Raw genomic sequence first — 24,949 nt, 5'->3', positions numbered from 1 at the left:
TAAAAAGAAAGATAAAAGACAAGACAAAGCATAAAAGCTCCCCACAGAGAACTGTACTCTGGCAGTGTTGTAATGACATGCTACACCACTCCTTCCAATAAACTCCATAGGAAGAATGAAGTCTGACGCAGAACATAACCAGCCATTATACATGCGATGAGTAATAACCAGAATGGAACAACCTGGCATGTAACACTGGAGAGAAGCTTAATAGGTTATTCCACATAAATCATGTTTGAAGAGCTGCTGTAAATATTCAGTGTGCTTCACGGAAAACGTTTTATTTTTTTATTCTGGATGTACAAAGGGTGGTATGAACCCTAAAAATAATTTTAGTAGAAAGGATTATGGCAACACACTTTTAAAGTACAAATAATAGGGTGCCAGAGATTTTTATAAATAATACATACACTGGCAAAATGCAAACAGAAAACACAAATACATTAATGACACAAACATAAGGGCTGTAAAAGGCGTACGTTAAAAAGGGGCGCTGGGAAAAAAGGGCGCCGGGTTTTTAACGATAAGCATGGATAACGTTTAAAAATGTATTGTACTGTATTTCGTTTAAAATTAATGTTTTTTAAAGTTATAAATCATTAAATAATGTGCATAAAATCGGCAATTGTAAAAACGTTAATCTTTCGTTTAAATAGTGAAACGTATAATAACGTTTAAAAAAAATTACTAAGTAACCCTCCCTGTACCTACCCCTAACCCCTAGACCCCCCTGTTGATGCCTAAACCTAAGACCCCCCCCTGTTGGTGCCTAAGTAACCCTCCCTGTACCTACCCCTAGACCCCCCTATTAGTGCCTAAACCTAAGACCCCCCTGTTGGTGCCTAAACCTAAGACCCCCCTGTTAGTGCCTAAACCTAAGACCCCCCTGTTGGTGCCTAAACCTAAGACCCCCCCTGTTGGTGCCTAAACCTAAGACCCCCCTGTTGGTTTTTTCGTTTAAAAATAATGGGAAAAAAAAAAAATTTAAAAAAAAAGTACTGTTTTTCGTTTAAAAATAATGTTTGGAAAAAATATTGTACTGTTTTTCGTTTAAAAATAATATTTTAAAATGTATAAATCATTAAATAATGTGTAATCATGAGAAACAGTAATAAAACATTAAGTCTCCGGGCGCCGCTTTTAAAACGTTAGTTTTCTCCGGCGCCCTTTTTTCCTATCGGGCGCCCATTAAACGATATTTATTATAGGAGTGAATGGCGGCGCCCGATTTGTCCACTAGCCTCAGGCGCCCGAATTTACTGTTTCCCTGTAAAAGGGCCCTTCCGCACTGGGTCACAACTAAGCCGAAAAGACCCACCGTGCTTTAATACTGCGATGCGGCCTTGCAGTGAGGCATACTGTACTATGGAAGTTACTGTACTATTACTGTAAATGCGTTACTCAGTTAACACACTGCATGCATTGGGTCGTCATATAGTGTTTTGTCGCAATGCATTTGGTGTGTGCTCCCATTGATATATAGTCGCATTGCGCTAGTGCTGTAAATTCAGGGACGGATCAAGACCAAGTTGCGCCTGGGGCAAGGTCAGGTTTTGCCGCCTAAACTGCCATTCATTTTGCCGCCTTTTTAAGAATTCAACAAACTGTGCCTGGGGCAAGATACCCGCTTGCGCCCCCCCTAGATCCGTCCCTGTGTAAATTTAATGTGATTTGAAGCAATGGACTCGGTGTTGAAAGGCCCTTAACCTAGATAGAGTATACACAACCAGAAGGGCTTTGTTAAATTATGATATGATTCATGGATTATTTGATCACCCAAGGATTAGAAATTGCAGTCCTATATATCCAATATATCTGGATACTACATTCCATCAACCTGGAACAGAAATGCTCTGAATCCCACTCATTGCATTTGCTAATTGCTACCATTATTAACAGATCATAACTAAACAAAATACCTCATATATTTAATTCACCACAGCAAAGAGTATGTAGGGGGGTCTTATCTTAAAAGGTGGAAATAAAGAATACTTGTATTTCTGGTACTATACTGTATTAAATAATAAGTATTTTTCATTACTGATCATAGGCTTGAAGGAGTGTTTATATTTGTATGTGTCAGAGTGGTGCAACTAAATACTTTGAATTAAAAAAATGTTTGGTTGGGTCCGCTTTAAGTTCACTTAAAGGAAACCCAAGGAAAAAATAAACTGATCAGATAAACAATTATATCTATCCTGTATCTATCCTTCTACTCCCAATGTGGGACAGTTTTATTTTCTGTATATAAGCATATTTTTACTGAAGCTTACTCCAGTCTTTTATTCTCTAATAACTTGTACAATCCTTTTGGATTTCTTTTTAACTTATTAGAAAACGTACAAATTAAAAAAAAAAAGTTCAACTCCCTTGGTACCATTATCAGTGTGACATTATATTTATACAGATTATAGGCAGAGGGAGAAGCCAGTGCAGCCCAAGGGCTGTTGGGGTAGGGGGTGGTGAAAACTTCATACACTCCCTTCCTCTGCTACAGCCCACCACCTACAGCAGGTGTTGTTGTGTCCACACTTGTAATGGGTAGATGGGAGTCACACTGTTAAGAAGACGTTTTGATGTCTTTCATAGTTGTTATAGGGGGCGCTCTATGATTTGTAGTTAGACCTCTGATAACAGGTATATCAGCTGACATAAGAACATTGGCTTGTTTACTTTAATGGACACCAACCTTCCTGTAGCCACAGATTACATTAAAAAGTCTACATTTTTGTTATTCTCCATACCTTCAATATTATTCTAAACCACTTGTCCAAGCAATAAGCATTTACCTTCTAGCCAGGCCAAAATCAATAATTTTGATCTGATAATCTGCTCGGCTCACACACATAATGTTCTCTGGCTGAAAAGGCATGAGAATAGAATCAGTAAGAGTCCTAGAAACATAAATACAGCATGCTAAAGAATGTTGCGAATCAGGTCATTTTATATGTGAAGTATATGAAAATTCACAGGAATAGTGGAGAATAATACAGCAATTCACATATGAAAAAGATTGATATAAATGCTTTATGAGCCTATTGCTACAATTTTGTAGCTACAATGTTATTACAAAAAAAATTAGAATTAAAAGCCAAAAATAAAAGTTTTATAGTGACCAACCTATTTTATTCCTGGGATTACCAGGATTCATGCTGAAGTCAGGAAGTCCTGGAACCCTAAAGCCTCGTCTACATGAGGCGATCCGGCGGCTCGATTAGCCGCCGGATCGCTTCTTCCACATCGCCGCGCGTACCCGCCTCGTCCCCGCTCGCCTGCGGTGCGTCGGATTCGATCCCCCGCTCGTCCCCGCCGGCGCCGCTTATCTTTCGCTCGATTCACTGCCATTGTCCCCTCGTGGGGAATGAGCAGGGAATCGGCTGCAGCAAAATCGGACCTGTCGGATGTTATCAATCGAGCCACATCAGCGGCTCGATTGATAAGTACTATCGGCACGTGTAGACAAGGCTTTAAACAGGAAATAAAGATAAACCTCCCCAGTGGAGACTTAAGGTAGCCACACATCTAGCGATGATGGACAGATTCGACCAAGAGACAAATCTCTTTCTTAATCGAATCTGATTAGAGAGAGATCTGTCAGCTGTCCATACACCGAAGGAATCTCTCATAAATCGGCCGAGCCCGCCGCCTCGCCGCTGTGTGTGTGTATGTGTATGTATGTAATGTACTGTATATGTGCTGTAATGTGCATCTATACATTACCTGTCCTGTGTCGCGGTGTCCGTCCTTCTTCCGCCTCTGATTAGCTGCATACACACTGCTGGCGTGGCACGTGTTACACCACGTGCCGGCATGCTATGCACTGGCAGCGTGTATGCAGCTAATAGGAGGCGAAAGAAGGACAGACACCGCGACACAAGACAGGTAATGTATAGATGTACATTACAGCACATATACTGTACATTACATACTTACATACACACACAGCACCGGGGGTTTAATCGCTTGTACCGATATCGCTCACCATTACAACTGCGCACACGATTGAGCAAGTCAGCCTGACGTCTTGAAGCATGTCTAACCGATTAATGTGACCAATTTCCTCCCAAAATTGGTTGCATCGTCAATCGGCCATGCACTTGGCAGCACCAAATCTCAGTTAAATATATTATATAGGACACACACACAGTGATATTTGAGAAGTGAAATTAAGTTTATTGGATTTACAGAAAGTGTGCAATAATTGTTTAACCTCCCTGGCGGTTAATTTTTTTTGCCAAATTGGCAAAAATCCTTTTTTTTTAAAAAAATTTTTGTTTCATGTAAAGCTACCAGAGTGGTAGCTACATGAAACACCACTAGAGGGCGCATGTGTCCCTCTAGTGCGATCGTCACCGGCATCTATAGCAAACAGGGGGACGCGTATATAACGCGTCCCCCTGTTTGGCTTCTCCTGTCGCCATGGCGACGATCGGGATGACGTCATGGACGTCAGCCGACGTCCTGACGTCAGACACCTCCGATCCAGCCCATAGCGCTGCCCGGAACTCATTGGTCCGGGCAGCGCAGGGCTCTGGCGGGGGCCCTCTTTCGCCGCTGCGTGCGGCCGATCGCCGCAGAGCGGCGGCGATCAAGCTGTGCGCGTGGCTAGCAAAGTGCTGGCTGCGCACACAGCAATTTACAGTGTAAAAATCGCCCCACCAGGGGCTGAGATCTCCCCCTGCGCGGCATAGCCCGAGCTCAGCTCGGGCTTACCGCCAGGGAGGTTAAATAAAATTAGGCAGGTGCATACATTTGGGCACTGTTGTCATTTTATTGCTTCCAAAACCTTTAGAACTAATAACTGGAGCTCAAATTGGCTTGGTAAGCTCAGTGACCCCTGACCTACATACACAGGTGAATCCAGTTATGAGAAAGAGTATTTAAGGGGGTCAATTGTAAGTTTCCCTGCTCTTTTAATTTTCTCTGAAGAGTAGCAACATGGGGGTCTTAAAACAACTCTCAAATGACCTGAAGACAAAGATTGTTCGCCATCATGGTTTAGGGTAAGGATACAGAAAGCTGTCTCAGAGATTTCAGCTGGCTGTTTTCACAGTTAGGAACATATTGAGGAATTGGAAGACCACAGGCTCAGTTCAAGTTAAGGCTCGAAGTGGCAGACCAAGAAAAATCTCGGATAGACAGAAGCGACACGTGGTGAGAACAGTCAGAGTCAACCCACAGACCAGCACTAAAGACCTACAACATCATCTTGCTGCAGATGGAGTAACTAACTGTGCATCGTTCAACCATTCGGCAAACTTTACACAAGGAGATGCTGTATGCGAGAGTGATGCAGAGGAAGCCCATAGTACAAACAGAGCTGCTTGAGGTATCCTAAAGCACATTTGGACAAGCCAACTTCATTTTGGAATAAGGTGCTGTGGACTGATGAGGTATTTGGGCATAACAAATGCATGAAGGAATAAGAACACAGCATTCCAAGAAAAACACATGCTACCTACAGTAAAATATGGTGGTGGTTCCATCATGCTGTGGGGCTGTGTGGCCTGTGCAGGGACTGGGAATCTTGTCAAAGTTGAGGGACGCATAGATTCCACTCAGTATCAGTAGATTCTGAAGACCAATGTCCAGGAATCAGGGACAAAGCTGAAGCTGCGCCGAGGCTGGATCTTTCAAAAAGACAATGACCCTAAACACTGTTCAAAATCCACTAAGGAATTCATACAGAGGAACAAGTACAACATTCTGGAATGGCCCTCTCAGTCCCCAGACCTGAATATAATTGAAAATCTGTGGTGTGAGTTAGAGAACTGTCCATGCTCGGAAGCCATCAAACCTGAATGAACTAGAGATGTTTTGAAAAGAGGAATGGTCCAAAATACCTTCAACCAAAATACAGACTCTCTTTGGAACCTACAGGAAGCTTTAAGAGTCTGTAGTTTTTGCAAAAGGCGGATCTACTGAATATTAATTTAATTTCTTTTTTGTGGTGCCCAAATTTAAGCACCTGCCTAGTTTTGTTTAAACAATTATTGCACACTTTCTGTAAATCCAATAAACTTCATTCACCTCTCAAATATCACTGTGTGTGTCTCCTATATGATATATTTAACTGACATTTTTTATCATAACAACCAAGGATTTATACAGGAAAATCATGACGATTAACAAGGTTGCCCAAACTTTCGCATCCCACTATAGTTGTGTAATTTGGTCCAGTTATTGGAGCTCTGCACATTAATGCAAATAATCATTCAGGTATAAGTTTTGTTTGAAAGCGCTGCCATGTCTCCCATTGTGCATATTGAACGTAAGTATATTAATGGCTAGCAGCATTCACTGCTTCACAGTCACTTCCACATTTTTAGATTCAATTCGCATCTGATTTGCATTCAAGGCATGTGTTTAGTTCCAGAGGGGCTCTGCATTGTCTCTGTTGGCTTACATTTCAGGTGCATCCTTGAGCGCTGTCACTTGTCTGTCTGATTGTTTTATGAAATGTGTATACCATTTATGATAAGCAGCTAGAGGAATATTATGTTTTTATTGTTAGATTAGTGTTAGGTCTTCCCCGAGGGGGTACGTCACCGCCGTGGTGAAGTCTATTAGGTAATAATTTGTGCACACATTATCACTGAAGCGAACACCCCCCTTTGCCTGTAGTGAGTGCTAGTTGTGTAATTTAGCCCAGTTATTGGAGCTCTGCACATCATTGCAAATAAATCATTCAGGTATAAGTTTTGTTTGAAAACGCCATGTCTCCCACTGTGCAAATTGAATAGGATAGTCGATTGGCTGCCAAGTCGCCTGATATATAGCCATCTGTAGGCTCAACACAGACTATACAATCTTGGTTGCACAGACTTACCAAATCTATGTTGTAAGGGCCAACAGAGTGAAAAAAAAAGAGTGAAAATACTTTGAATGATTGATTGGATGAGCTCTTATACAACATGACAGTGGTAAGTTTGAACAACCAAGATTGTATGGTGTGTGTTGAGCCTAAGGAGGCTCAATGGGATGCAAATACTTCCAAGTTGATGCAGCTTTCATGCTAATTTCTATGTAAATGTATGCAGCTTGAAAATGGACTACAACAGCATTATTTCATTGGTCCTTGTTAAAGCTGCATACATTTGCAAAATAATTAGCATAAAATCTGCATCCCATTGATCACACCTGGTGAAGACACAGACACAGTAATAACAAGGTGGTTCTTATCCTTTCCTCGTTGTCCATAAACTTTATTTTATATAGATGGACTTTAGAATATTATAGATGCTAAAATTAACTGTAATGTATTTGTGGTTTCACTTGCATGTTTTGAATTATAAAAAAAAACAAAAAACAATGACTGAAAGGCTGGAATATCTGCCAGCTGTACCTCATGAAGGCTGTGGTTTGTGATATGTAATGCGCTAGGGTTCTATGCTCAGATCTACACCAGAACACTAATGTTAGGAATTATGCATTGCCTTCTCCTGCCTGCTGGTGGCAGCTTTTACTTGGAGAACTTTGGACTTTCACTGTGCCACCAGCAGAGGGCTTTGTGGACATTTAGCAGCCCTGAAGTTCCACTTTCCACCAGCAGGTGGCTGTATGCTGCCTGTACTAAGGAACTGCAGTTCTTTGTCTGTCCTGCAGAGGACTCTATGGGACTTTGTTTAATTACCACCAGCTGCATCTTGATTCTATTTAAAGAGACACTGAAGCGAAAAAAAAATGATGATATTATGATTTGTATGTGTAGTACAGCTAAGAAATAAAACATTAAGATCAGATACATCAGTCTAATTGTTTCCAGTACAGGAAGAGTTGAGAAACTCCAGTTGTTATCTCTATGCAAAAAAGCTATTAAGCTCTCCGACTAACTTAGTCGTGGAGAGGGCTGTTATCTGACTTTTATTATCTCAACTGTAATTGAACTGTTTACTTTTCCTCTGCTAGAGGAGAGTTCATTACTTCATAGACTGCTCTGAAAGACTCATTTTGAATGGTGAGTGTTGTGTAATCTGCACATATTATAAAATAATGCAATGTTAGAAAAAACACTATATACCTGAAAATAAAAGTATGAGAATATTTTCTTTGCTGCTAATCTTCTAGTAATTATTCATAGTACACAACCAATTCATTATATCATATATTTTCTTTCCCTTCTTTAAGACTGGCTCTTTCTCCAAGCAATTGCCAGAACGTCAATCTCTGTAGCTCTGAGTTCCTGGTCACTCCTGTATCTGAGTCCTGTTCTTTGTAACCTGTTCCTTGATCTGATTACCTGTTGCTGAACCTTGCTAGTCCTGACTTTGCCTCTGCTCATTCCTTTGTACCTCTATATATCTGAATTACCGCTGCTGACCCTGTTACGTGTATTGACCTGTCTTTGCTTGCTCCCTTTGATACCACGCTATTGTATATATACTGTATGTATATATTATCCTGTGTGCGTTTGCTTGTATATAGTTAGTCAGATATTCAGGGGTTAATTGTATGTGTGCACACTGTTTGTTTGGTTGTGGAAGCTTCACTGTAAATATTCCGTTTGCATATGTTTGCATTATTGTCATTACATTCCCTGGATGTCTGTATATAGCTTGCTGTGCATGTGGTTGCATCTTATTTGCATTATATTATACACCGCTCACAATAAAACCTTACTTTGCACCTTATGTTATGGTCTTAGTTGTTTATATTACTGCACATTGTGGTCATTACCTGTTCCTCTGTTCAGGCCTCATAACAACTAACTTTATGGAGTTACTTCCCAACACTCTGATTTTCTGCCACATCCCTAAAGCATACCAATATTTAAATTAGCATCCTCTTAAAATGGCCCTAATTCTACCCACGATAGAGTGTTTTGGGCCCTCTCAGCCAAGAAGAATCAAACATGTACAAGTGTCCCCCTGGCCTGCCTAGGCCACTTAATAATCCTACATGCCGCCTATGAATACCTCTGTTGCCGGTGAGCTGGGCACAGGGTGAGCCGAATGACTATGAGTGCTATGAAGGCGCCCAGCCTCGGCGCTCAGGACTGAGTGCTGGGCGCCAAAATGACCTGCTTTGTGCACGCTGCATCTTAAAGCGACAATCCATCCATTGTTTTCCTCTTTTTTCCATCCCGCCGGAAGCTGCATGCGCCATGCAACATCCCTTCCCCCACCTCACAGCAACAGACATGTTGCTCTGCTATAGCAGTGCTCAGCTCCCAAGCTGCACAAGAAGTCCCGATTTCTTTGTGTGAAAATCATCATGTGTGTGCATTATTTGGACTATGAGGGGAATTAGATTGTGAACCCCTCTGAGGCCCCGCTAGGGACACAAATTGTTCTATGTACTCTGTGAAATGCTGGAGAAAATGTCAATGTGATATACAATGAAAATTAGCTGTACAGCAACAGGTAGACTTCAAACACTTATGCTATTCTTATCCAAAGAATGTCTTGCATATAACCAAAGCTGCAGTACCTTAAGGTCTAAATGTATAATATACATTTGATGCATGTACTGAATTCCTTCACAGATCTGCTTTATAAATAATATTGTGTCCACTTCAGACAGATTACAGTTGTCATCAATAATCCTGTCAAACAATTCGCCACCATCTACACTGTTAAGAGATAAAAAAAAAACAACAACATGATTTATTGCCAAAAGTTAACAATTATGTTAATGATGATGAAAAAAAAAAGACAATCAACCATTTAGTTTTCAAAGTGTTAGTACATTGACATATACAGTACACGTAAAGTGTCCTAAAATAGGGTCTTAATCAATAATAAAATAAATATGAAAGTATTGCAAGGGAACCCGAATTCACACTTTGAAACAAAACAAATTTTAAGCCTACACTACACAAAATATAGACAGCTATTGTAGGTGGCAGCTTTGTGTTATGATTCTTATTTATTCTAACAGAGTACTATTTACTACATTGCACAAAAGTCGTTTCTAGACAGGGCAACCAGAGTGTACATAAACAAAATTATCCATCTATTCCTGGATCTAAAGAATACTTGACTCCAGATGCTACTACAGGTGGAGAAGGAGACACATAATTAATTAAACAGTATGCATGTAATGAGCTGTATTTCATATGAATATATATATATCTGTATTGTGTCAATCTCTCTATGACATGTTTACATGGGCGTTTGTATGATACTACTGAGGCATATGCTTACCTGTATATGTATTTAACCCTCCTGTCGGTATGATTATTTGTGGATTTTAGGGTCTTTTTAAAATGTTTCAGACCCTAAAATCGGAAAAAATCATGCCGCCAGAGTCTCTGCAGTAGCCCCAGCACTCACTCACCTTCCTGAGCTCCAGTGCTGCAATTTTACCTCCATCCTCCGGGTGGTGCTGTAACGCTGTGGTGAGATCAATGACGGTGATCTCACCAGAGTGATTCCGAGCCTCGGAGGATAGGAAGGAGCACAGATGTCTGGATCCCCCAGGAGGTGAGTAAAAATGCCCGCTGCGTGCTATACTCTGCATAGAGCTCCTGGTGGCTAGCCCGAGTGTTGCTAGGAATTACAGCCAGGGAGGTTAAAGTAAACCTGAGATGGAGGGGAGAGATAAGAGGATTTTCACTTACCTAGGGCTTCTTCCCGCCCCCTGTAGTCAATCAGCTCCCTCAGTGTTCCCTCTTTTCTGCCATTATGAGCTCTGGTAGTTGCAGACTACTGCCCATGTTCTTCCTCCTCAATAATGCTTCCTTTCCCGGAAGCGTTCTGTGTCTGCACAGTTTGTTAAGGCTTGTAACTGTGCAGGCTCAGAATGCTTCCAGCCACGGTAGTGCAATTGAGAAGGTGCACAGCCAGGCCTGTGCAAGTGTAGTAGTTCATGAGTGAGTTGAGTTGTGGACTTTACAGCAGCAGCAGAATGGATGGGACTGGATGGACCCCAAGGAGCTGATTGACTACAGGGGGCTTGTGCCCTTGTGACAGGTACACTTTAATTGCATATGGTAGTTTATATTCCATCTTTATCTCAATTTCTTGACAGATATTTTTTTCCACCTTGTACTTTTTATTATAATTATGAAATATTTATGAGCAGACCTATCCTATAGTAGATCATGAATATGTGGTTCTTGTATTATCCGTTGAGCTGGAACCCCTTCTTTGATTTTTTTTTTTTTAATTGATATAACATCTTTTGAGGACCTTAAGCTATATTTGAAATTGATGGAATAAGTTGGTGATGCATTAATTGAATATTTTTCTGTGGTTCATAATATGGATAGCCTAGAACAACAGGCAGGACTTCACTACTTCTATATGTAGGAGGGGGTGATGTGCTCACGTGCTGTGCTCATTAACTGTAGTTTACTAATATCTACATCCTGGTTCCTACCAGGTGCCACAGGGAACACTGTAGGTATACTTTAGCTGAGGCAAAAGTGGTTAAGTAGTAAAGGTCATTAAAGGCTATATTAAAGCCATTGCAAATTGAAATAAAAAAAACAGATACTTACCTAAGGAGAGGGAAGGCTCTGGGTCCTATAGAAGGCTCACAGTCCCCTTGTTCCAGAGATGTCATCTCATTCCAATTTGCTACTACGGGAGGCTTTGGAAGTCTTCGGGAGCCTGAGTGCTCCAGAAGATGGGCAGCTCCTTACTGCACTTGCGTAAGCGCATGATAGAGGGCACTCCCACATGCGCAGTATAGAGCCACCTGTCTTCGAAAGCATTTGGGCTCCTGAAGACTTCCAAAGCCCCCGTGGCAGAAAAGAGCAGTCTCTGACCAATTGTTCAAATACTGCTAAAGGGGGTGAAAAGCTGGAATGAGGGAACCAGGAGACTGGAATGGGAAGGCTCCATAGGACCCAGTGCCTTCTTCCTCCTTAGGTAAATATCTGTTGTTGTTTTTTCTTTTTTTAAGTTTGCTTTACATTCACTTTAAAAAACAAAATCTCTTACTGTGACTACTGAAATAAAATGTAAACCACTAATCACACGCATTTCAACAACTATTGCTTTAACCCATTCGCGTTCCGTCGTTTTCACGTGAGAAATGTTCACCTCCCATTCATTAGCCTATAACTTTATTACTACTTATCACAATGAACTGATCTATATCTTGTTTTTTCCACCACCAATTAGGCTTTCTTTGGGGGGTACATTTTGCTGAGAGCCACTTTACTGTAAATGCATTTTAACAGGAAGAATAAGAAAAAAATGGAAAAATTCATTATTTCTCAGTTTTCAGCCATTATAGTTTTAAAATAATACATGCCTCCATAATTAAAACTCACGTATTGTATTTGCCCATATGTCCCGGTTATTACACTGTTACAATTATGTCCCTATCACAATGTATGGCGACAATATTTTATCTGGAAATAAAGGTGCATTTTTTCCATTTTGCATCTATCACTATTTACAAGTTTAAAATAAAAAAAATATAGAAATATTTCATCTTTACATTGATATTTAAAAAGTTTAGACCCTTAGGTAAATATTTACATGTTTTTTGTTTTTTTTATTGTAATGTTTTTCTTTTTATAGTAAACATTTTATTTGGGTAGTTTTGGGAGGGTGGGAGGTAAACAATAGATTTATAATGTAAATGTATGTTCATTTTTTTTTTTTTTACTTTCAGTTGTAGTATTACTTTTTGGCCACAAGATGGCAGCCATGAGTTTGTTTACATGACATCACTCTAAGCGTAACACACGCTTAGAGCAACGCATGGGGGAGGTGACAGCCAGAAAAAGCACAGCTTCCGAGAGAAGCTGTCGCTTTTTCAGCGGGGGAGAGGAATCAGTGATTGGGCACCATAGCCCGATACATTGATTCCGTGGCTACCGAATCCGCGGTCTGGAGTGCGGGTGCATGCGCGCGATCGGCCGCGGGAGCGCGCGGCAACGCGCATGGTTCCTGGACGTAGATTCTACGTCCAGGAACCAAAATAGGTTATTGTAATACAACTCAAGTAAGGATGGCAAATCCTAACCATGTAACAGTGGGCAATTGTAATGTCATATGATCCAAGATTGCTGGATCATTTATGATATCCTCACTGGAAATGCTTGGAGATCTCCACCTGCTTTCTGCATAATAGGCTGAGGATACAAAGAGCACAACAAAACAAAGTGAAATACAAATGCACCTACTATTCCATGACGAGGACTATATCATATCGAGATTCAAAAGCATCGTATAACTGGATGAGGTTAACATGATTCAGCTGGTTCATGACCTGAATCTCATTCTTTGCTTCTTCCTAAAGATAGAAAAGCAAAACACAGTATTATATTTCTGGAATCTCTGTCCCTACTGCCATAGCTATAGCTGGGTTAGACAGAGTACAGTTATAAAAACATGGCCACTCCCATACAGAAATATGTACTGATACATATGATGATCTGAGCTAGGCAAACTTGTTCAATTTCATCTCATATTTTATCTCTATAAAATTCTAAGAGCCCTTTCACACTACGTCTATTGCGTTATGTCGTAACGGACAATATCGTTACAACACAATGCAATGATACTCCTATGTAGCTTTCATATACAGTGCGCTGAGGCACAGTGTGGTGGGTTCCGATGCAGTAACTCACAGTATGCTGTGTGTTACCTGAGTAACATGTACACTTACAGTGGCAGTGAGGCATACTCACTTTAAACTTTATACTTCACTGTATAGTCAAATCGCACATGTAACGTGTGGTGCAACATTTTGATGACATTGTGTTGGGATACGATCACAACACAACCTGCACAGTATGAAAGAGCCCAAAATGTTATCAAAACAGAGTTTCAATTTTTGTGAAATAGAAATACACTGAACTAAATGCATTAAGCAAAATCTGAGTTTTAATGGGCACCAATTTTGATGCTTTCTGAATAATCTCCTTATTGCTGAACCAAGATTACTGCTGACCCAAAATTTGGAATAAGAAACGTATAGATTTCTTAGTAATTAGATTTCCTTGTGTGGAGCAAATCTCATGGAGAAGCTACTGAACACTTTAACCAGGTGATATATTTGTAAGGTTTTGATTGGTCATAATCATGTACTGTCCCTGTTTCCTGTGTAGGCTAAAAGCAGGTAGCAATTGCAGCACCCTCTTCCTTGTGACATTTCCAGGGAGGAGTTGGCTTAATAATCAAAGCCTTTTTATGCCACAAAATAACCTTTCAGGGCTGGTGCACACCGAGCGGCTTTTTGGGCGTTTTCAGATCCGCTTGCGGCTGCGGATCTGCTTGGTCAATGTATCTCAATGGGGTGGTGCACACCAGAGCGGGAGGCGTTTTGCAGAAACGAAAAATGCCTTGGTGAGGCATTTTTTGGATTGTGGATGCGTTTCTGCCTCAATGTTAAGTATAGGAAAAATGCAAACCGCTCTGAAAAACGGCACTTCAGAGCGGTTTGCCAGGCGTTTTTGTTACAGTAGCTGTTCAGTAACAGCTTTACTGTAACAATACAGGAAATCTACTACACCAAAACCGCTAGACAAAACCGCAAAACGCTAGCTGAAACGCTACAGAAAAAGAAGAAAAAGCGTTTCAAAATCTGCTAGCATTTTGCGGATCTGCTAGCGGGTTTTGGTGTGCACCAGGCCTCAGTGGTACACAAACCTTCTGATTGGCCAATGGAGTTGTTATTATTATTATTATTATTATTATTATTAATATTATTAAAAGCTTCTATTAAGATGAGGAAAAGAACTGGGTATTACTCTCTTATTCCAATTACCTGCAGTCAGATTAGCATATTCCTTCATATGACCTCACTCACACTAAAGTGTAAGCTTACCATCATGCTATTAGGAGTGGGATCCACAAATAGTATAGTAGGCTGTACCTGTAGCAGTGGTGGGGGACATAAGTTTATGTCACAGCCAGAACAGTAGTCTACTTTTTTACAGTAACTTACAATCATTAAATATATCCTAATAGAATATACAGTTTAATAAATCCAGGTCAGGTTAGCAGCATTGCTTATGTTTCCCAATGAAACCCTTGGAAAATTAGGATCTGTGCCATCTCTGCTTTCTATGCATGATAGAAGCTGGAGAATACGGAAGTATGTTGATAGATACTGACCTTCTCTTTTTGTCCTTTGACCTTTATGATTTTAGCTGCAAGGGTGAGCCCTGACGATTTCTCTGTACATTTGTGGACTTGACCAAACCTTCCCCTGTAAATAAAAGTAACATATTTGTCTTACATTCAGAACTGCATAATAGAAAGCAATAATGACTTCTACAAACTGACTGACACTATCTAGAATTTTTCAGAGTTAGTCTGCCCATCGTAAAGCTAGGGAATCTATAAAATGTACAAAACAACAGCTAATTGACTTACCCTCCCAATAAATGCGTCTTTTCCACAGCATAAAAGGAATTAATCTGAGTGTGTTTGGCAGAGACAATTCTGTGGTCAAAAGGAGCAGGAGGAGGAGGTGTGACATCTACAAAGGATTAAAAAGTAAATAGCGTGTTATGGTTATAAAGATCTGAGTGACAGCTATTTCCAATGTATTGTTTCATGGTATGCGCCTCATGAAAAACTCATCCTCCCTTATTCAAACACTTCTGTACTTTCACGGTGCTCAGTGTGATCAGCTGAACACTTGTTTTATCCCTGACTATGGTGAACACGTACATTGTTTTTCAGCTGGACTGATAAGCATGAGTCTACCGTACCTGGCCCATATACACTGGCCCATATGCAATTCATTTTTCCTCCTGAATGAAAATTCAGGCAGGAGAACAGATGAGCAGCGGCGGCTGAGGGAGCGCTTAGGCGGGCGAAGGGGCGGCAGGCAGCGGGCATGAATGCGTTGTGCCTGGCACTGCCCCCAGCCATGACGTTGCGGCCTCTCCTCTTCAGCCGTGCCGCCCCCAGCCACAAAGTCGCGGCCTCTCCTCTTCAGCTGTGCCGCCTCTCTCCTCCTCCCCTAAATAATTTTTCATTTTTTATTTAGAATAACTTTTCAGCACTTAGTAATTGACAAAGTAGGTGGAAAAGTACTATCAAAACTATGTTAAGTATTTTCTTTCTTGCTGGTGATTTGAAAGGCAGTTTATTGACAAGTTTGAAATCACTTGGAGAAAACTCAGCAGAAAAAGGTAATTGCATATGGGCAAACTTAATTAAGGTCAAACTTCAGTTCTGTTAAGAAACAGAAACAAACATTCTGTTCAGGTCAGCTATATACATGACACTATATTTTTGGAGCAGGGTACCTTTTCTCCATTGAAATGCATCACTAGCTGGATCCACTGTAGAGCAATGACAGAACTGAATGTTCCTGTGTGGTATCAGAGGTCAGGTTAGGGATTCACACACCATTAATCTTACTGCAGTTGCTTTCAGTACAGAGCACTGGTCACAGGAGCTGCGATGCTTTCATTACCCCTAAACTTGTGGAAGAGATCGGGTAAGCAAGCCTACTCCAGGGCCTTACATTTTTAGACTTGTTTACTATGAGGGTAAGATTATTGACAGAATAGGGTTAATATAAGAGTAAGCTTCTACTATCAAGGTGGGTTTATAGCGTTAGGGTAGACATTATGTGAGGTTAGGTTAATATGAGGATAGGGTGCTTTACAGGCTAAAAAAATTGACATTAGCCAGGTTAAAAGTGGTGATTAATAGGGATGAAAATAATTTTAAGTTGATACAGGATTATGCGAATCGTGTTCTCAAATGTACCAATCAAATTCCACCTTGGCAGTATCTGATTGGTCCATTGGGTGCCCAATAGGTAGATCGCAATCTAATGGTAGATTGTGACTATTTGGTAAATCGCGGCAATATGGCCGCATCACATTAAATTTTGGCCAATGGAAAGGCAGGGGAGGAGAGATGCGGTGCGGCTGGAGAGGCCGCAAAGTCATGACTGGGGGCAGCACGGCTGAAGAGGAAAGGTCACGACGTCATGGCTAGGGGCAGCACCAGGCACAACGCATTCATGCATGCTGCCCGCCACCCCTTCGCCTGCCGAAGTGTTCCCTCAGCCGCCGCTGCTCATCTGTCCTCCAGCCAGCCGCGGCTAATGGAGGGGAGTCCTGGACGAGCCCCAAACACCGCCTCTGGAGCTGGAGGGAGGTAAGTGGCAGTGGCATATACACCTAGCTATCTATACTGAAGGTACCTATACCTAACTATACTATACCTGGCTAACGATACTGAAGGCCCTATACCTAGCTATTTATAGTGAAGGCATTTATACCTAACTATACTATACTATACCTGGCTACCTATACTATACCTGGCTACCTATGTAGCCACATCGCACCGCTTGTAGCGGAAACAGGCCCTTAGCCAATAAATGAAATCATCCTGATTCAAAACTCCCAAATTAATTTTCATGAAATGTTTGCATGTAACTTACTAAAATGTGTCAAACAAGAGTCTAGATTTCTACATTTTGAGTATAATAAGTTTCAAAAACAAAATCATGTCAAAAATGAATTTAATTTTCCCTTTCTACCAGACCACAATTCCCCCGCTCTTCAACTGTTTGGCAGAAAATGTACATTTATTTGCATGTGTTTTTGCATTGAAATTTGCATTTATGTGCAAATTTTTGCATCCAGGTATCCAGAGCATGCAAAAATGTCCATACAAATGCAAATTTTTATGTGAAAAACGCATATGGAAAAATTAGACCCTGCCTTAGAAATTCTCGATGACCTTGACTCATCCATACCACTTTCAGCTATTTTTTCCTGGACAAATCGGGCTCGTCCATACTGCCACCGTGGCTAAGTTTAGTTTTCAGAGTGGCTGATTAACTTTCTTCATCTGCAAAGGAGGCTTATGGTTCTATGGAGTGCAATATAGGAGCAGAGAAGATGAGTATATGACACAGAGAACAATCTGTGTATGGGGGGAGGTCAAATGTTTACAGATCAGATTCATTTTAGGCATTCAAAGAAAGAAAAAGGAGGCGTTTGAAAGAACACAACACAGAATGGGATTTATGTGGTTGACTACATGAATCCAATTAAGTAATGTAATAAATGTTTATAAAAGAGTAGTTGATGTACCATAAATGTTGAATAAATGTTCCAAACTTTATTTAAATCCGTTATTAAAATCAATCATAAAATGGCAATAACATGGTGGGGCAATCACAGAGGTCACAATCTGGGAGCCACTAGTAGTAAGGAAGCCTGCTTCCCACTAGGGGTCATGGCTCATCAGTGCTGCGGGGAAGAGCAGTGGCTACTTAGATTCCAAGCACTGATAGAACCCATGGCAACCACTGGTGTCACAGTCATCAGCATATCCATGCAGAAGCATAACAGCTGCCTTTGTAAATCAACTGCATTGTGATTATAGTGGTATACAGATCTCCCTCTTCTGGCTGATATAATAAATCTGTATAGTTAGAATAATAACATCTGAAATATGGAATAAAAAAATATTTTTATGTTAAACACAAAAAATATGTGTGTTCACTAAAGTACTGTAGCTTCCCTGTGAAAGAAGATTATTTGGAGTTTGCGTTGACAAGGAAATGTACATTGATGACAACAAAATAAGGATCAACTAAACTGTCCTATTGGCTGTTTAGCATTTAATTAATCACATTATGCTGTATTTTCCAGACCTGGTTCCAAAAGGTGTGGTCAGTTTGCCACATGCATGGTAATGATGAGTCATAACACATTGGCATAGGATGGTGATGGAGTGGATACATACTTTCATTTTCCAATTCACTTTTGGACTTGTGCAGGCATAAAAAATAGTTTTAATTAAACTGAGTAATTCTAACATAAAAATCTCAGTTTGCAAAGCCTTGACATGACTAATGATTCTTTCAGATTTTAGAATTTCCAAAGCTCAGGTTCATGTAACTTCCAGTAGCAATATTGCTTGCTAGGGCTCACAACCTTTTTCAGTAACACATTTGCCATATCATAATACAGAATGTTTAGTTTTATTATAAGCAGTGCACTTACCTATAACCATAATCTGAAGGACTTGCAATTTAGTAGAGAACAGAAGCCTGTTAATAGTACCACTCACTGGGTATGTAAAAGTATGACATCCAAAAAGCGGAATCGGAATCTGAAATGCATGCAGTGTGCAAGAGGCCTTAATCAGCTTGGGACTGCGGTAGGTAGAATCTATGCTGCATCTGCGGCTCTCTAACTCTGATGTGGCATAAATTCTATGCCGCAGTTTTCCGCGGCCCCGAGCTGAATGCAGGTTGCTGTGGAAGTATGTGAAAACCGAGTTTCCTCCTATCGGTAAGGAACCAGTTTCATTGGCTCCTTACCAGATGATCACTGTGAGCCAATCACAGTAATCACAGAATGGCTGCATTAAAACAAGGCTCTGGTCGTTAAGGCGCCAGAGGGACGCAGTGCATAATTGGTTAATCATTAATGACATATCTGATATGTTGTTATTGAATAGAGATGTTAAACTTTTCCATACCCAGTGAGTTGTGCTATTTACAGTTAGCAATAGCTAACATCAAATTTTCTGTTCGCAAACTTCAAACTTGAACCCCCATAAAAGTTTGCGAACAGGCGAACTGCGCAAACCGCCCTAGACTTCAATGGGCAGGCGAATTCTAAAACCTACAGGGACTGTTTCTGGCCACAAAAGTGATGGAGAAGTTGTTTCAAGGGGCCTAACACCGGGACGGTGGCATGCCGGAGGGGGATCCATGGCAAAAGTTCCTAAAAGGCAGAAATCACATTATATTGCTACACTTGTGGAATAAAGTGCTGCTTTCAAATGTCCGGGACGTATTGTGTTACTGTACACAAAGTCACTAGGAGTGTGCGCACGTCTGCGACATGCAGATCAATATACACTGCACTGGTGGACAGTGAGTGGACGCAGATATCTGACTGTGATATAACACAATCAAAATAGAACAAGAATAGCACTGATGATGGTGGGCTGTATTTGGGGTGTCTGCAACTCAATATACACTGCACTAGATGCACTGGATGCTCAGTCAGGAGTCAGGACACTGTACAAACACAACTTATGTGTGAGTACCAGCCCTGAGAAGGGCCCTTGGATGCTCAGTCAGGAGTCAGGAGGATGCTGTGCAAACACAACCTATGTACCAGCCCTGATAAGGGCTCTTTGCCTGCTCAGGACACTTAATAAGCAGCTAGGAAGGCAGTGGTGACACAGAACAGAGGCCTAGCTAATGCTTTCCCTATCTGCAGCAATGCTCTCTCCCTTCTCTTACTATTAGCAGCTAAAAAATGAGTCTAAGATGCCAGGATGGAGGTCAGGAGGGAGTGCTAGCTGATTGGCTGCCATGTGTCTGCTGACTGTGAGGTAAGGGGTCAAGGTTTAGCTCAATGATGATGTATAGGAGGCGGAATGAACACAGTTTGTATTCACCTGAGGGGGCGAGCTTGAATACCCCTTCTTTACCATGAAGTATTCGCTATGTGAATAGTTTGGGACATCTCTATTTACAGGCTTCTGTTCTTTACTAAATTGCATGTCCTTCAGAATATGTATTTTGATTCTTTAATTCATGTATGAGTATCCTCACTTCTCCAGCCTTATAGCAATTTCTGTGTTGGTTCCATTTGAAAACAACAGGATAAGAGCAATGCACTTCTAGTGTCACCTCTGAGTTTCATGTCTTATGTAACAACTTTCTACTCTGTCTGTGAATTCACACAACAAGAGACAACACACCGATGGCTAAGCAAACAGCTTGTATTGCAGCAAGCAGGTAGATACAAAGAAGATAATTTGGGCGGCCCAAAGAAATGGGCCCTGCCATAGGCAGCTATGTTAAAATAGGAGATTAAAGCCAATAATGTGGGCCCCAGTGGTGCTCAATATAATAGCAATGAGGAAGTTATGGCAAATGATAAAACAGCAGTGGTGAAGTTACGCTACCATGTAGCAAAGTTCTGTAGCTGCAACACCCGATGTGATAACAGTGGGGGAGTTCTGTAGCAGCAAAGACAGTGGTGAGGACAGCACTAACCATGGGCAGGACAGCACTAACCATGGGCAGCGCTATTGTGAATAAAATATCATATTAGATATCACCACCTGTCATAGCCAAATAAGATGCAGCACAGACACTGAGCAGTCAGAATAGCGCTGACCAAGGTTATCTCCTTATATACCCCATGGATGTGATCTATTATAATTGATGAGCACACACTTGTGATTTCTGCATTCATTGTGTCTGTACTTCACGGCTTCTGATTTTAATTTGTTTTTATGGTATATAATTCCTAATAAAGATTTTTGCTATTCCTTAAGGCATCTTGCTTTTTTTATTATATTGCCATGGTGGATGTCTTTTTCAGTATTTAAGTTGTTGTACCATGCATGGCTATGGATATTCTTTGTAGTTTGCTGCTCTTTTGTTTGTGGTTAGTACATTACAGTTTAGCCTCTGGGTGTCTCACTACTGTTACTTAAAGGGGTTCTTTCGCGAAAAAAGTAAGCAGTTAAAAAATGTGACAGATGACAGGTTTTGGGCCAGTCCATCTTTTTAAGGGGGATTCTCAGGGCTTTCTTTGTTTTCAACAGCATTTCCTGAACAACAGTTGCAAAATCTAACTGACATAATAGTGTGCAAGTGATTAGGGAGGCCGGCTGGTATCTTGCTATTTTGGCAGTTAAACTGCTGTTCAGGAAATGCTGTTGAAAACAAAGAAAGCCCTGAGATTCCCCCTTAAAAAGATGGACTGGCCCAAAACCTGTCATCTGTCACATTTTTTAACTGCCTACTTTTTTCGCGAATGAACCCCTTTAAGTTATGGATGTAGAAAAATGGTTGTCCTGCCTGCGTCCTGCATGACATAGTCACAGGACACTGTGAGATCTATTCAGTTATAATCTACTGTGTGTCTGCAAACAGAAGCAATCTATTAAACATGGTGGCAGTGGTATACTGGACTTCAGAGTAACTGACTAAGTGAGCTCACAGAAAGAAACAGCAAGCCAACAGGGAAGTGAGAGGGCTACAGCAACAGTAAGTAAAGTGTCACTGTACAGATAAACACAACATGGAGAGCTCATTGAAACCCCCTGGGAAACTAAAGAGTACCTGAGAACTGTGGATTATTTCTCAACCCTCTAGGAAGTGGACTATCTACAAGACACAAGGGCAAACATGATAATCAAGAAACACATTTTTCAAGGTATGGCATTCCAGAGATAGTATTCTCTGAAAATGGGCCTCACTTCATCATACTCAAAGCAATGACAAAGCAGATACAGCGGTAAAAACAGCCAAAAGTCTGATACAGAAAGCAAAACAGGCTGGCACAGATATCTATTTGAGTTTGTTGGATCATGAAAATACACCCATACAAGGCCTAGACCAGCGCTGGGCAAACTATGGCCCACGGGCAGTATCCAGCGAAATGTACCCATTCGCTGCTTCATGCGCCGCATCTCCATGGTAACAGCGTCATGTGCACATCGTCACATGACATGCCAGCGTATGACACGCTGGCTGCCAGCTTCTGATATGATGGCAAGTCATGTGATGTGTCTCACGTGATGCCATTACCATCTATGAAGACATGACACAGGTGGCGGTGAATAGGTACATTTTTTAACCTCCACTAATTGCCTGCTCAGAACTCTGCAGGGAGGGGGGGGGGAGAGAGGAGGCCAGGGATGGTAGGAACACGGTCCACAGTCTGCACAATGCAGCCTGGGCTGTGCAAAGTTTGCCCAGGCCTGGCCTAGACAGTAGTTCAACATAAAGACCATTGAGCAGAAGCACTAGGACTCTATTACCAACCATGAGTAGTGGATAACTGCAAAGAAAAACTGCAGAGGAATCAAAGTCAACAGGTATTTTACTGTAAAAGTTCAGCTAAGGGTCTACCCAAGCTCCGGAGAAATTATACAGTAAGCTTTCAGCCAATGAATAAATATCAGAAACAGTGGCAAAAGGCACAAGTTGTGCAGAAATTAGTATCTTAAAGAGGATCTGTAACATGAAAAGATCCCCTGGGGGGTACTCACCTCGGGTGGAGGAAGCCTCCGGATCCTAATGAGGCTTCCCACGCCGTCCTCCATCCGTCAGGGGTCTCGCTGCAGCCCTCCGTGGAGTCCGTGCAGCGGTGACGTCAATATTTACCTTCCTGGCTCCTGCGCAGGCGCTCTGACGGCTGTCGGCTCCGAACTACACGGAAATACCCGATCGCCGTCGGATCTGCTCTACTGCGCAGGCGCAAGTTTCCTGCGCCTGCGCAGTAGAGTGGACTCGAATGAGATCGGGTATTTCCGTGTAGTTCGGAACGGAAAGCCGCCACAGCGCCCCCGCTGGAGCCAGCAAAGGTAAATATTGAACTGACAGTCGGCACAGTCGCCGGCTGTTCGGAGGGCTGCGGCGAGACCCCCGTGGGACAGAGGACGGCGTGGGAAGCCTCATTAGGATCCGGAGGCTTCCCCCACCCGAGGTGAGTACCCCCCAGGGGATCTTTTTAATGTTACAGAGTCTCTTTAAGCCCCATTCACACTTAAAAGTGCAAAACGTTTTGCGGGAGTGATTTTTCCGCGATTAACCACAGAAAAATCACTGGACACTGCAGCGATTTTTCTGCGATCACGTTTAGAGCTTTTATAGCACTGAAACGCGATCGCCGGGAAATCGCCTGAAAATGGTGCAGGCTACACATTTGCTTTTGCCGATTTGCGTTAAGAGCCCACGATTAACGCAAATCGCCCAAGTAAGAACGGGCCCATAGGGTATTATACCACTAGCGCTTTAAAAAGTCACTGGCAAAATGCTCTAGTGTGAATAGGCCCTTAGGTCCTATGAGGTGATAACAGAAGAAAGAAAGTTGAGAAGAAATAGGAGACACTGAAGAAAGACAGATGAAAGTTACAGGATGGGGCCAAATGAGCAAGATTGGGACACTTACAGCTATCAATCTACAACTGTAGATACAGTAGCAGCAAGAGCAATAGCAGAAAGACTGTAGTGAACATTGGTTTGCCAGTATCACCGCAAGTATCACAAGAAGATGGAGAGAAATCATATGTAACACAATCAAGCATAATAACTAGTAAGCCAGCTCAAAGAAAGAAGATGAAAGATTATATGTAAGGTACAAACTCTCTAGACAGATCAGTACAACTAGCGTTCTTGTTAGATAATTACAAAACTGTTTTGATTATACCTTTGTAATTTAAAAGAGAAACAGTGTAGCAATATGTCATATTGCAGTTCAGCCACTAGGTGTTTCACTACTGCCTGGCATGGTCACAGTGTACTGTTTATACTTTATTAAAACCCATTAGTTATAATCTACCATGTTTGTGTACAAGTAGAAGCAACCTAACTATCAAACAGTGCCCTCAAGCCTGTGCCTAGTTGGGCGGGGAGTTATTCTACCACAAGAAAAGAAAATAGTCTTCCAGGCTATGTCAGAACCACCCTAGGAACAAAAAAATACATAAAAACAAAACGACAATAGTCTTGTAATAGCTTAGTGCACACTTTTCTCCAGATTTATACATATGTACATATACACAACACACACAAACTGGTGATGAGCTTGAATGCCGCATAGTAGTAATTTTGTAGCATTATAAAGCAAAATTTGTATGCAAAAATGTAACTATTGTGAAAATAATTTTGCAAGTAATTGCAATCATGATGTGCAGTTTTGCAGTGACTTATAATTTTGCAAATATAATGGATTTTAACAAAATACACATTTTTGCAAGAATGAGGACTTTATTGAAAATGTGTTTTTGTCATGTCCCTTGACTTTAAGGCATTTGGTGATAATCTGTTTTCACATGCATGCCCATACATTTTCGTAAACGTTTTTTACTGTATGAAAATGTGCCATCTTCAAAAAAAAAAAAAAAGATTGTGAAACGATATATAAACTATGTTATATCTGTAAATGTTGGCTGACTTCAGGAGTCAAAAATGTATTTTAAGTTTTGCAAAAATAAAAACACTACATTTTACTTTATTGCAAATAGTTTAATTGTTCTAATTTTAGAGTACAATGAGATGTTTAACTTGAGTAAATTTC

At 41.2% G+C, this 24,949-nt stretch overlaps 1 protein-coding gene across 4 annotated transcripts in view; it reads right to left on the bottom strand.

Annotated features, from left to right (window-relative positions):
- The window catches only part of MYLK4 (myosin light chain kinase family member 4), a 299,781-nt gene that overhangs the window by 34,775 nt on the left and 240,057 nt on the right, over window positions 1–24,949 (bottom strand). For 3 of the 4 annotated variants that reach the window (XM_068236806.1, XM_068236807.1, XM_068236803.1), the window contains 6 exons: window positions 21,988–22,032; window positions 15,282–15,387; window positions 15,021–15,114; window positions 13,085–13,194; window positions 9,430–9,571; window positions 2,790–2,860 (listed from right to left, as the gene is read on the bottom strand). In XM_068236806.1, coding sequence (XP_068092907.1) covers window positions 2,790–2,860; window positions 9,430–9,571; window positions 13,085–13,194; window positions 15,021–15,114; window positions 15,282–15,387; window positions 21,988–22,032 — 568 coding nt within the window. The remainder of the gene's footprint in view (window positions 1–2,789; window positions 2,861–9,429; window positions 9,572–13,084; window positions 13,195–15,020; window positions 15,115–15,281; window positions 15,388–21,987; window positions 22,033–24,949) is intronic. The other variant, XM_068236804.1, reaches the window with a different exon arrangement.

The sequence above is a fragment of the Hyperolius riggenbachi genome, chromosome 5, assembly GCF_040937935.1.
Source record: "Hyperolius riggenbachi isolate aHypRig1 chromosome 5, aHypRig1.pri, whole genome shotgun sequence".
Classification (NCBI taxonomy): Eukaryota; Metazoa; Chordata; class Amphibia; order Anura; family Hyperoliidae; genus Hyperolius; species Hyperolius riggenbachi.
Note: the sequence above shows the minus strand (reverse complement) of the source record. Positions and strands in the feature narration are given on the sequence as shown.